A 14615-nucleotide genomic window follows, 5' to 3' on the forward strand; every position below is an offset into this window, starting at 1 on the left:
AAACAGAATACATTCTAAAATACGGCAGCAAACTGCATATATAAAAGCGACAGAAATGAGCACAAATGATATGTGACAAGTGCTTTATAAAGAATTTACTTTAGACCTATGTAGCCCTTAGATGTATTTCTTAACACTGTTTCAATTTTTCAGTTATTGAGATTTTCAAACATGCATGAACAATTGGCTTAAACTGAAGTTCCTCTAAAACAAACCCATTTACAAATGGTCATAACCTTTAATTTCTTTGACAAACATCTAAAAATATTTACGTTTTAAAAATGACTACATCAGGGCTTAAGAGATCACTTTTGCTGTTCAGTTAGGGAAGCTTAGAGTGTCATGATTTGTAGAGCAGATGCTCAGCATTATTCTTTTGCAAACCCCATTAAAACAGACTTGTCAGTATTAACTTTGTTAACAAGAAGTACAGAACGTGATTTAATTCATTCTCATTTTGATGTGCCCAGGTAATGTAATACACACAAAACGGTAATGAATTGTACGGTGTTAAACCTGCATAAAGAGTAAGCAGGGAACCCGGAATAATGTTTTTCTCTTAACATCCCACCCCAAAAATGTTATTTACGTCAGTCTTTCAAAATTTCCTCCATTGAAAATGCATTTGTTGTATCCAAGGCCAAACACTGTCAGAAAAACAGAACTTGTGTGGGTGATTGAAGTGGGATGTAAGAGCTGTGAATGCAGAGGGAAGTGATACAGTTATTCACACAGGGCAAAGCTGTCAGGAGAGTTTCTTCCTTCACAGGCAGAGATTCTGAATCTCTCACTGAGTAGCTGGCCTAGCTTTCCGGTATTTAATAGGAGGATTATGATAGTAGGTCATATGTTTTGAGAAACTGCCTGTGGGAAAGTCATATCTGGGGTCAGTTTTACTTCTAGTGCTGGCAGACTTTGATTATTTACAAAGAAAACAAGCAAAATAATTTTTTTCTTCCTAAATGGTACAAAACCTTACATTTCTAGAATGTAAACTTTAAGAATGCTTGAACATATTTATGGAAATACAAATCAAATCATCAATATGCAGCATAATATATATAACTGGACTAAAACACAAACATAGGTTTGTCTTAATCTCTTAATACTTTCATGTTTTCCAATCCATTTATTCCATGCTGACCCATTTCTGTGAGTAAGTACAGTATGTAAGGTTACATTTCCATTTTGAGGCCCTGGAAGGGCTTTGTGTTTCGCTAGTTTCTGTTTAGAACCTGATGAGGGGCTGTGTTTTAAGGCAGAAGCGAATGAAACAAGACATGCAAATACAGCTTCTCATTATCTTCCCAGAACAGAAAAATTGTTTTATTTTACATTTTAAACCTGTATTATTCTTTGATATTAAGAACTAAGCTGCCACTAAGCCCAGCCATGTAAAACCTTTGATATTGCTGCTCTCAGACTACACACGTCTTCTATGAGATGCTGGTGTTAAAGTTGGTCTATGCAAAGCTAATTCTACGCTTTATCATGAGATACGCATTCAGTTTTCAAGAGAAAAATCACAAATTGACAATCACAAATCTTGTACACAAATCTAACAAACAATTACATTTTTGCTTCACATTTTGTTTATATTTATTTCTAAACAGCTGGGAAAGGACTTTCACCTGGAATGTTCCAAAACATAAGATGTTAAATCTTTTTAACTCTGTCTGCAACATAAAATTCTCTGTTTCTTTTTTGGATTTGCATGTGAAAAAAACAACGTTTTTTCTAAAAAAGCTTCCCACTCACACTAGGCTAAACATGCACACTGAAGAGCTTATGAAACAATTTTGTAGAAGTATGTCCCTAGCCTCACAGCTACACTTCTGGTAGCTCACGGCTGATTGCTTTGGAGTATCTAACCCAAGGTGACCAATAAACATTCACTTTTCTGTACAAGTTATTTATTCCTGCAACTGAATGCAGATTGCATAAAAGGTAAAAAATAGAACTGCGCAATATCAAATCTAGCAGGTTCTCTGCAAACACAAGGCCATTTAGATTCAGAACGCATAACCCTGAGAATCACTGATCATGAAAGGAGCTTCTGCAGTCATGCTTTCCAGAAGAGCTTGATGCCTCCATCAGGAAGATGACACAGGCCACTGAGAATGACTTTGGCTGGCACAAATGCCAGTCCACAGCGACAAAGGAGAAAAATGTGTTAGGAATTAAAAAGCCAAATGTTGGTACATTATGTTCAAAACAATGTTTTTAATGTGCAAGACAGTTTTATTTACGTAATGTTTCATTTAATACTGCAAACAGAGAAAAGTCTATATTGTGATTTGTGTTTAGGAAACGGGTATATTGACTATATTGACATTTTCTTTTATTCTGAACTGTTAGTTTGGTAAAATCTTAAGTACAATGAGACAAAGAGTACAAAGGTATAGTGCATTAAATATTTTAATGTTTGGTGTTAACTAGCTAGGGGAACGGCAGCCTGACTGTAAGGTTTTCTATTTCAAAGGACGACACAGAACAGACAGACAGAACAGTGTCTCAGGCCAACATACTAGGGCACTAGTTTGGAGCGAAGAGCGCCACCTTCTGGTCTACCATTATCATGTACAGCAGCAATCTGGATTTCCATAGAAGTTGCCCATCCCAGTACTGACCGGGCCCAGTCATGTCCTTCATTGACATGACAAGTCAGGGTGCTATTTGCTATATACCCAGCTGAAAAACAGTGGGCTGGAACTATTATGAGGATAAATCCCATATAATGCTGGGTTCCCGAAATGAGTTTTACTTCTTCTGAATCAGAATGATTTAAAAATACATATAAAAGCAACAAAATACAAATAGGCAGTATATAGTCTGGTTAATCTTCTTCTCCAGTCTCTTGTTTTATCTTGAAAATAATAGAACTGAACTCTAAATACAGATCTGCAAACAAAGGAACACATTACAAACATTACATATCTATCTGGTTACTGACTGCTGGAGACCACATTTTGACATTGTTACAGGCCCTTTGATCTGTTGAATACATCTGCATACAAACTTAAAAAAAAGGCAGATGGGCAGCGATCACTTAATAAGGTACGGTTCTGTGCTTTTTTATATTTTTAAACAGGGTGGAAATCATTTTCATCTTTCCTCAAAAGAGCACCTTGCCAACATTACCAGTCTGTGTCCTGCACTATCACCTTCACTACAGCAAGCTTTTCTTATAGATGTCTAGCACGTAAACCTGCTATTAGCAACCATTTTAAGAACATAACAAGGTTATTTTAAGGTTCCACAAAGCAGCTTTGATGCAGATGAAACAAAAGAATATTCCCAGGGTTTTAAAATGTTAGGAAAAAAAACAAAAAGCTTCAAGCTCTGTATTCCGGAAAGGATGAAGCTGTGAATTAGAAGGAGTTAGGAAATTGTGTTCTGCATCTAGATACCTAGGTTAGAGGGAAAGATGAATGACTTCAAAGTAGATGAGTGCCAGGAGAAATGATAGACATTTAAAGGATCTCTTATGCATTATATTTTTCTCCACCTCATTAGGGACCAGAAAGACCACCTGCAAAGCAGCAAGCTACAGTATGTGCACGATGCGCATAGAAAACTTAATTCAGTAGTTCAGGCAGATCCTAATAAATGCAATATAGATATGGACCAAATGTATTAGATTCTGTTTGGTGTAACTCACCTAGCTGGGAGAACCTGCCCTTAAAGATGAGGCTGATTGAACTCTCCCTCACTTTCACAAGGAATGAGCAAGGGAGCTGCTCCAAGGATGAAGTTGGGGTGGCAAGAGAGGTGTGCAAAGGGAAGGTTAGGAGGAGACATATACAATAAATATGTATGTAGGAGAGATTATAATCTGACCTTCCTTCTGAATCTCTGTTAAAAACAACTACATTAGAGACTGTGCCACAGCCAGGCACATAAATTACTGAGATGTGCCCTGTGACCACTAATACCTCTGGTTTCAAAGTGCTGTCGTAAAAAATATTCTTCGGGATATTTAACAGTGCAACAGAGGCTGTCACAGCAACCACGCATTTGGTTTCCTGTGCTCATTGTGTGTTTCAATAAATGATTGTGTGTTTTATTAAGAGCAAAATTAAAGCGACTGAGCAATACCGAGGGGAACATTACAAGAAAGAAAATGCCAGAGCTGCAAGCTGCCTCAGTTAATGTCAGAGGGTTACTTATACAGTAAAAACTTAGCACCAGGATGTGCTTTCTATAATAATGTCCTGCAACACATAATAGCAACAAAACCTTCGGGGCTTTAATTAACCAATGTGAAATTTCTTATTAAGATTCTGAGCGGTAAGAGTGCCCTTTATTATATTACATAACAATATATTAAGGGACAATGGCTTCACACTCACAAAGAACTAAAGCTGTAAAAATATTGTAAAAGTCTAAACCAAAATATATATTTTACCGTCTATACACATTTATACATACTGTGCCTTGATAGCTATGCTTTTTTATGCTTGTGCACCACTTAGAATGGCAAAGCATCAGATGGATGTTTTATATTGGAATTGTGGGTTTATAATATTGTGCATGAAGTGAAGATACGACTGAGAATGGGTTGTATGAGCCCGTTATTGCCAAAGAAAAAGCTTGTGGGAATACACATTTGTAAACAACTGCAGTTGGAGTTTGCTGAACAGGGCCTCAGTCCCTTTCCCGCTCACAGTCAATTTGTTTGAAGGCTGCAGTAAATGCAAACAAATGTTAGGTCTCTCACAGACCTAGTCCTGTGAGGAAAGCATGTACATGGCTCGCCATCAACAGCAGAAATACGCCTGCAGTCAAAGCCTCTACTTTGATGTGAGAAGAGACTAGGTCTCATCATGTACTGTAACGCTACCATAGTCCACCCTTTGGGATAAACTACACCCCAGTTCAAGGATGAGAACAAATGATATGAGTGTCCCTTCAAATTATTGTAACCTCTAAGTTCTATTGCACAGTATTTTTATATCTGGACCTTTTTTTTTTCTCCTAAAGCTGTCATCCTTTGAAGTCAGTTCTGGTCTTCCAGGTTACTGTTTCCGGGCCATTTTCCATATTATTAGCAAGTCTTGAACAGACACTGAAAAGGGCAGTGGAAAATACTGTACATGTGGTTTCATTAGAGATGACAGGGCACTGGTGCCCAGCTGTTTAAGAGAAAAAATCTGAAGTACAGTATATGACAGCAGCACTATGAAAGTGTAAGAAACAACGGGATCCCAAAATATCACTATCTCACTCTTAAAATTGCAGTTACCTTTTAGCACAGTGATATGATGCAAAGATTACAACCATCAACTTTGTCACACTGACAGGAACGAGAATGCTCACTCCCCTGTATTTCAACATTTTTATGTCACCATTTTGGTAACTAACTTGTTTAAAATTTAGTCCCTTCAATAGGGAGCATTATCTGTCTTTTAACAGCTGGAATCACATTTCTTGGGGGAACTTTGGATGACGGTCTTTAACTGAATCAGTCTTTTTTTATCCAGTGACATTGTGACTGCTAATGTCACTTTCCTGCCACTGGCGGTGGTATATCCTTTTACATAAGATGTAAGGCCATACTGTGGGACAAAGGGCATTTATAATAACATTTGAAGAATACAGAAAGCATTTTTTAATAAATGAATTATCTAATTAATGGTAAGAAAATATGAACTATGCTAGTAATAGTTATTGCCCATTTAGTGGGAAAACAGCAATAATTTCAGTTTTTCCTTGAAGAACTACTTGTTAATTCTACTTGTTAATTGTTAATATTTTACTTCCCCTTGCTGTAATCATCTGTACTAAGTTATGCAAACTGGTATTAGCATAAACCACAAGAAGTTTAAATCCCCTGTGAGAGATTTTATAGTTACAGTAAATGATTCAGTTGCCACGAATGGAACATCAGCTTGCTGTGATAATCCGTTCGGCGCTCTGCATCTTGCCCGAGCAGTGTTCTTCCACAAATTGGCTGCCATTCACTTGAAGCACACTCGCAAAGAAAAAAACCAAATTCGCACTAACCCTCCATTGGCGTATTGCTGTCTGGCCGATTTGCAAAGACAACATCCACATACTCCAGCTGAAGTCTCTGGAGAGAGCCCTTTAATCCTGCAAAGTCACAGAAAGAGTACTGTCACTACAGGTCTAAGACTCCAGCTCCAGCTGTCAGATTAGACGTTTATTTCTGCTAAATGTACACTAATAAGCTAAGGGAGTTCAATTTACATAGAATGTTTTTGATGAAGCATCATTTTTTTCAGCACTTGGAGATGTACAGTATTCTCAACCATCTGTTTATTAAAAAAATAGTGCAAGGGTATCATTTTTTGTGTAAAAAAAAACAGAAGTTAACAGAAGCGCTTCACAAAAGACAAAAGACAAAAGACAAAAGGCTCCACAAAAGACCCGAATATGTGATGAAAAAGTATGTGAAGAACAAGGAGTCCAGTAACAACTGAGTTTAAAAAGCATTATTCATAATTGCATTTTATTAGCTATTTTTTCAATTTTGCCTTAGACTTATAAATAAATGATTTTGTATTTGTATTTTTTTGCAATTAATCTTGACAGCAAGTATTTAGGCGAGTACTAAACATGCTAAAGCAGAATTACATGGACTGGATGATGTTTTTTAATTATTGAAAGCATGCTAAATGAAATGAAATATATTTGTCTTTGTCACCATAATGTATATGACAAGGGCAAATAAATGATAAAAAAAAAATAAAACCCCAAAATAAAAACATATTTACATAGGTAAAAGGTGCCCATTTAGACAAAAGAATAGTAAAAAAATGTGTAGTTTGTTCTGGGAATTCACTGCCAGCTGTTTTAGGAATATTAATAAAAACCAAACCATGTTACAATACACAAATACAGGTTACATTCAAAGAAGATGATCGAAGATAAAGTAAAAACACAAAGTAATTAAGGAAAAGGTAAATATTTAAGTTTTTCCTGTGTCTTGGACATAAATTCCTTCCCAATCTGGGTGATTCAAGACTGTACTAAATATTGCACGATAAAGATCAGTAATTTTCAGTTTCACATGAATGGAGGTCATGCTTGATCACATTTAAGCTAGACAATGTTTTATAATAATTTCCTTTTAAATGATTTTACATTTAATATGCAGTCATGCTTTCAAAAATATTTTATTCTGTTATGCGAGTCACAGACTTATTTACCATTCATTTGTGACATACTGAAAATCAACTATCTTTTACAAGATATGTCAGAAGCCAGATGAGGATAGTCTAATTTCATAGCAACACTAATACTAATCGAACATTAATTTTATTACATTATATGATCAATGATAAATAACACTAGTAAAACAGAATGGGAAAAAGGGATAAATCTACAGGCTGGCTGTTCATAAAGAAAATTTCCATTTTGATCAAAATTCACACATGTGATCAAATCTACAAAACTAAATGGTTGGTATAGCTCTATTAAATGCTTAATGTTTTCTCACTGGAAAATAAACTAATATCTTGTTGCTTTCTGGTTGTTTAGGGGTAACTTGTTTTAAAATAGATGAAGGTGGTTTAAGCACAAAAGCTGTGAAATCAGAGCATGCTGCATTCGTAAGATATTTGTTATGACTGAAAACTGACACAACTTGTTTTAAGTTTTAGCCTTTCCTAACATGAACAAAAAAGCACAATCTAAAATGTGTCTCAGAAGTGAGCCCCCTTCTATGTAGTAAAAGTTAAGTAAAGTTGCTGGTTGCAGTGCAATCCAGTGTCAACTGGATTTAAAGAAAACAGCTACACTGTCAAAACCATTTGGTCAAAACCATTAAACCTTTTTGTCCTCGATGAAGTCTGACAGCACACTGCATCTCATCGAAACAAAAGTAATTTTTCTGACAAACTGTCTTCTTACAGCGTTCAAAGCTTTACAAAACAAATTAGGACTATGTTTAAAATACTTTGCATGCTAATACTATCCAGCACATTATTTATTTCGAATCTTCTGTACTGTGCCCCAGGTAGAGCCAAACAGCAAGCATGAGTCTGCCATTGCCTAAAGGAAACCAAAGGATTTTCCAGGACAAAGTTTCCCTGGCAGACCTAAACTGAACTCCCCACTTTTTTTATGAATATGAATATGAATATGAATTTCTCAGAAATGTATTTGTACATATATGAATATTGAGCTAATTAGTTTTGTTAAAAGCTTTTACCTCCATAAAAGTCATCATATGTTTTGGTAAAAACCACCAACTAATGTTGCAAAACCAATGACAAAAAATTCACCTGCTATATGGAATGTCTGGGAAGCAGTATGGAGTAGAGTGTGGTACTCTGGACTCCAAACAGAAGTATTAGAGTTTGGTGGGATACTGCTATTGTACACTTGAGATAAGTATACCTCTCACATTCCTCCAATAAATGTGTCACTGTGCAAGTGAAGACTCTCCAGGTTGTCATTGTCAATGAGAGTTTGTTCTCAACAGACATTTAGATTAGTGTATCGTAAATTGGCACCCAAAAATATTTTGCGTGGAATTTAGAATATGGTGATGCTGTATTCTTTTTAAATGAATCATATAAATGTGAACATTAAAATTAATTTTGTGTGATGGTGGACTTTGTTTTCCAAATATGGCATACAACAGACGATTACATAACTATGAAATGTGATGGAAAAGAGTGGATGTCGGTTTATTATGCATTTGGAAAATTGACTAATATTATGTTACATCAGAATGTTATATTGAATATATTTAATTGAAATTAAGATATACCTTCAATGATGTGTTTCCTGGAAAGTCCTCTTTCAGTTTCTGCCCTGAATGAACAGAGAAAAAAAGATGAAGTCAGTTGAAGATGGGTGTAATAGGCTGTAACAAGCAATTGCTACAGTACAGTCAAGGAACTCCAAATGAAATCAGTGCGTGACTTATAAAAAAAAACAAAAAGAACTTGTTCAGCACATCTCCCTCCTGTGAATACAATAAATTTAATCTGTCAATCTGTCTGTTTGATTTGGCAGTAAGCTGTCATTGCTCCTAGAACAGTAAGTTGGTATAATCACAATACATTTTATATATATATATCCTTTAGCTCATGAAAGGAATTAATATTTATAAGAAGTGAGGAATTGTTCCATCCAGCCTCATCAGAGAAATGGAAAATGCTTTGCTAGCCTTATCTCATTTCACAGCTGTGTCATTCACACTGCCTTTTAGGATTTTAGCATAATGCTGCACAAACCGTACTTCTGAGATGTTTGACACCTTACTCAGCACAGTAGTGAAATGTTAGAGCTCATTCACATGACTGTGAAGAATAAATATATTCCATGGTAATGGAGTACAGCTCACAGGAGTACGTGTACAGTAGCTAGCAAAAAGTACTGATATTTACTGAGTTTCTCCTTCATATATGCTTTGCTCACCCTGGGATAAACAACAATGAATATTCCCTGGCTTGCAAAAAAAAGTCTTATATTGATAGGTTAAAAGGAGCTCGGTTTCTGAGCAGAAAAGATTACTAATGTACCCCTGTTCAAATATTGAAATACTCAAGACATGGGCTTCATGCTCAAAAGTGAAAAGTGAATCAGAGAACACAATTGGAAACTAAAGGGATGTGCTTTTAAATCGAGAACAGGAGACACTTCTGTGCACAGAGTTGTTCGAGCCTCGGACAAGTGTTCTTTTAAAGAAAACACTCTGGCTCCATTCAAGAAATGCCTGTGTGAGACCGTTGAGTCAGTTAGCTGCCAACCTACAGTAACAGTGCTCATGATATGTTTCAGTATTAATGCCGGTCCATAAGTAGTATTTTTACTGACAAGATCTTGTGCCTTACAGGCCCAGAGTAGGCATGTCAAGATTTTCCAGGACTTTGTTGGCCAACAGCAGAGAGAGACACATACACACATGCAAATGGACATATTCATTAAACAACTATTGAAGACAGCCAAAATGGAAACCAAAGAAAAATTAATCCTAGAATCTTATGTAACATAAAGCAAGATACAGTATATACAATAGTTGATGTACTTGTCAAACATTGTATACACAAACAAGCATGCAAAATGTAAGCATTTGAAATCAAATGATTCTGTTACATAGATATACAGAGAGGTATACATACAAAGAAACCTTACTGAGCGACTGATAAACCAGTGAAAAAGTGAGAAGAAAACTTCAGAACTCCAAACTTACTTTCCTCCCCAGTATAGCTTAGTTGTTATCACAAGACTGGATCTCCTGTTCAAACAAATCCAGAGGCAAATAGTATAATTAGCACCAAAGATTCTGCTGCAGTCAGGCCATTAACAGAATTCCTTATGTCTCTGTACGTTTACTGCACAGCTAATTTTAGATGCAATTATTAAACAAAGAAGCTGAACAAATTTAGCTAAACAATGCTCTCAAAATGGCCAAAAGACGCTTTTCTTAAATAATAACAAACAGTTGTTTTTTATAGGTTTATTGCTGTGATCTGTAGAAACAGTCCTAAAAATTCTTAAATAGAAAATAGCAGGAACATTATATACTGTAGATCACACCTTACAATTCTGTTTAGTTTTAATGACAGAAATGTTGTAAACATCTTTTAATATCCTCAGACAGAAGATAAAAATGATCTATAATGCTAATCAAGAAAATAAAACACTTTTATTAGTTACTCCAGACATACAAAATACTGACAGATGCACCTTGTTAAAGTTAACGTATGAGTCCATTAACTTAATATTGAGAATTTCCAAACATTAAATCCTCCTGCAAAGAATAATTCATTTCCACGTCCATGAACTCGAGAAGGGATGGATGCATATGCTAGAGAAATGGACAAAGCATGGAGATAATTTCACGGCGCTTGTGTGGATGACTTCTGAACGAGTCAGCTAGACAAGTCCATCTGTGTTTCTGAGCCATTTCCACCTGCGTGTGTCTGGTTCCTTGAATCACTCCACGAGGGACAGCATGGTGTCCTTTTCCAGAAGCCTAGGCCTTTGTGTCCTGGACGCACAGCGGCCAGCATATCTTACTGGGCCTGGCGAGTGATTCTTCTACTACACTGTCCCTGAGGGCTGGGTACGCACAGACGCTTTCGATTTTTTGGTTACTCGCTTAACCTCTGCTCCCTGAAAGACAAGCACTGCTATCAAACTCCTTGGGTCCCTTGGCAACCCCTCCTTAAGATTTTGTCAATGAAGGAGGGAGGAATGGGGCTGTGAGGGCAGAGTTCAACAACTCCAAGAGTAACTGAGAGGTTCATACAGCGAATTCTCACAGAAACCAAGAGGAAAGTAGATTAATTCCCCACATCACTTGCCCATGACCTTTCATCACCACTAGGACATTGTTCAAGGAAATGATGGGCAGAAACAATTCAATAGGCAGTTATGTGTGCTGTCATGTTAGCCTAAAGCTGAAACTGCAGTTGTTCTAAAAAAGGGCTGCTGAGGATTATTACACAAAGAGCGAAAAGTTTTACAAGATCAAGGACACATCTTGAATGGCCGTTGTTGACCTATATATTAACAAGTGCATTCAGTATCATTTTTGCTTGCTAGTGATAGCTGCAGCTCATTTAAATTGTAAATGAATGTAAATGAAGTGACAGTACACCATGTGGACCTGTCGTTGTCCTACATTCTGTACCAATGTAAACTGTGGGCTTGTCATGCATTTTTAATTTGTTTTTCAACACATCATGCTAAAAATCAGACTGCTCACTCAATCTTCTGTTTTATAATAGTGGTCTGACGTAATGCTTCTAGAAAGACATAGCTTACTTGGGGGTACTATCTTATATGTGAAGGAGGAGTTTATATTTAAGGTCAAGTCATATAATATTATTGGTGGGTAGCTGCGTCAGCATGCGTAGGCTGCAAAGGAACAAGTAATAGGTTTATTCCATGCTGAAAAGAGAAGAAAGAAAACACAACGTTTCATCTGTGGAGCCTTCTTCAGATGTGAGGGATTAATATATAATATTATAGTTTTTAAAGTTTCCAACAGGTGAGAACAAGCAGGATACTGTGCTAGGTCTTTGCAATATCTTTCCTATTATGAAGACTTCTGAAGGGCCCTGAGTATGACATTAAATTGGAGAACAAAAATGTCTAATCTGAAGGTTGCAGAGTTCATATTATTTAGATGGGTGAATTAGCAACACCAAGGCTTGTACTTCTGACAGCATCCAGCGTTCCTGTTCAGAAGAATACAGGGAGAGTGCTAATGCTATAAATCAGTTATTATCCGTCAACACCTCTCAGCCCCAGAAAAAAACATGATTAGCTTTCAGCCACATCTTATCTCTTGGATAAGAAGAAACTAGCAATACAGACTTACAGTATAGCACATGTGATAAACAAGTATTGTTAATCTTTAAGTGAACAAAAAAAGTTATAATACATTTTCATAACACAGAAAGGAGGATTGTATTGCAGAGAAGAGAGTTCAAACCTTCTTGAACAGTCTGCTTTATGGCACAGAGGTGTAATTTTTTTTAAATATATTTTTTAAGATTAAGGAAATCTTCAACAAAAACTGTGAGCAGGCCCTTAAGAGTCAGAATCATAATACATTTTACTTAGTTCCTGTGTAGCGGCAATGGATAAAATTACAAATACATCTTAGAATCACAAGAGTACTTGAGCGCAGACACATGCAACAAATAAATACCCGTCAATGCTTATTCAGTTGAAGCTAGTAAAAATGATATTAGAATAATGGAATTTAACATAATGGCATCTGTCATATCCATTTTCTTTGAAGAGGCTCATGTTTGTAGAAACCAGCTAATTGGTTTCGGCAAAGGCACAGTCTAGGAACACTTAGACCATCAGTGCTGTTTATCACTCTGTATTGAATTGAGCAGTATGGTCCTTCAGAGAAGCTGGGACCAATATTCATGGCAGGGGCAGTGCTCAAGCACAAGGAAATAATTTCAATTCACTTTAAAAAAACATTGCCTTAAACATATTTTCTGTTGATTTAATGGTTATAATGCTGTTCTCTTTCACATTTTTTAAAACTATGCATGATGGCACCTTTCTTTGTGAACAGACTCCCGCTCCACTGCTATTGCTACTCTGTTGTATAGGATTATTATTTGCTGTATTGTATCATTCCATAGTTTATATTCTCCCTTGAATAAAACTGAGTTTCTCTATGCCATTTCTGTTGTCTCTTTCCTCATAAACACAGCTGCAGTTCTACCTTAATAAGCTGGTTTCCCATAAGAAAGATATACCCCGTGTTCTGGAACATTTCATGCATAGATTTACTCTCAGAAAGACAGTAACCTGTTTGCTGACTTATAGCTCGGGAAAATTAATCCTTAGATTTGCACAGCTAGAAACCATTGGTACATTGTAGAGGTACATTAGGTACATTATTCAAAAGCATGTGCTTCAGAAATTGTAGCTTAATGCCACCTCATCTGCAGAAATGATTTAAAATTAGTTATATTATTATAAATAAAGATTATGGTGATATCACAATAATGTGAGTCTTTGGATCTAACATAAGAGCTGAAATAGGATTTGCAAGATGTGCTGTAGAAAATAAATAAACATGATTAAACTAGATGTCACTAATCTCAGGGGCAGGGATAACAATAAGATTTTCAAGGGAATTACTTAGAGGTTAGAAGGTTGAGGAATATATTTTTTTTACGTACAGTTTCAAACAACCTTCAGCTGGCTGTATTAAGCAGTGGGGTCTAATTTAATGAGGAAATACAGCAGCTTATGCATTTCCTTTAAGGTTTTTTATTATGTCTTAATGTCTCTGTCTTACTGGGACCTGATTAACAGGTCATGTAAAAAAAAATAATCTTTTTTATATTGTCTGTACTTGATTACTGAAATGAAAACCCCGTCAATATGATTTTGCTGGCTGCCAGTTCACAGCTTCTTCTGGATTTTAAAGACTGGATCCCTTATTTAAAAGGGAGAAAACTGACCTGCCCTCTAAAATCACAACTATTAGGGATTAAATTCTCAATTCTTAAATCCACTTATCACTTTCATTCTGGCAAGTTTGTTTTTGCAGATGCCCTGATTAAGGACATTAAAACAAACACATTTCCTATGGGTCCTTCAAAGCCCTCTTAATGCCTCGTACAGGGCTTATAGTCAGTAAGATTAATATCTTGAATTTTTTAATGAAATCAACCATGTCTGGGATTTCCCATTAGAAATCCCACCAGATTCCTTGACAAAGGTAGATGGTTATGGCTCTGGCAGATCCTAGGAAATCAGTGACCCCTGCATCACCCCTGGTGTCTGCAATGCCAAGAGCCTCTTCTCCAGTCAGCCCTGACCCTCCAGCATGGCGCTGCACTGTTTCTAACATGTGAGAAGATGATTGGCGTGAGGGGTGGGCGGGTCAGAGGCGTGTTGTCACTTCCTCTTTATCCCCATGTGGGAGCAGGGATCCTTCCTATGAGCAGGAAAGTACAGAGGTGACTCCTTGTTTGGGCTGGTGCGACATAAAAAATAATTGGCGATGTGCAATTTTAATAAAAACAGTTGAATCGAGCCTGGCCTCTGGTCAGCAGGCCACCTATGACAGATCTCAGAAACTGTACTTAAACGTCCAGTATAGACAGCAGATAGGATGCATTTGTTGCTATAGTTTCCATTACGGACTG

At 36.6% G+C, this 14615-nt stretch overlaps 1 protein-coding gene across 3 annotated transcripts in view; it reads right to left on the minus strand.

Annotated features, from left to right (window-relative positions):
* kcnab1a (potassium voltage-gated channel subfamily A regulatory beta subunit 1a) overlaps positions 1–14615 on the minus strand; it is a 90027-nt gene that overhangs the window by 4848 nt on the left and 70564 nt on the right. For all 3 annotated transcript variants that reach the window (XM_088913075.1, XM_088913076.1, XM_088913077.1), the window contains exons 6-8: positions 10169–10213; positions 8741–8784; positions 6007–6093 (exon numbers count right to left, since the gene is read on the minus strand). In XM_088913075.1, the coding sequence (XP_088769201.1) occupies positions 6007–6093; positions 8741–8784; positions 10169–10213 (176 nt within the window). The remainder of the gene's footprint in view (positions 1–6006; positions 6094–8740; positions 8785–10168; positions 10214–14615) is intronic.

This window comes from Atractosteus spatula, chromosome 4 (assembly GCF_055471065.1).
Source record: "Atractosteus spatula isolate fAtrSpa1 chromosome 4, fAtrSpa1.hap1, whole genome shotgun sequence".
In the NCBI taxonomy this organism is placed as follows: domain Eukaryota; kingdom Metazoa; phylum Chordata; class Actinopteri; order Semionotiformes; family Lepisosteidae; genus Atractosteus; species Atractosteus spatula.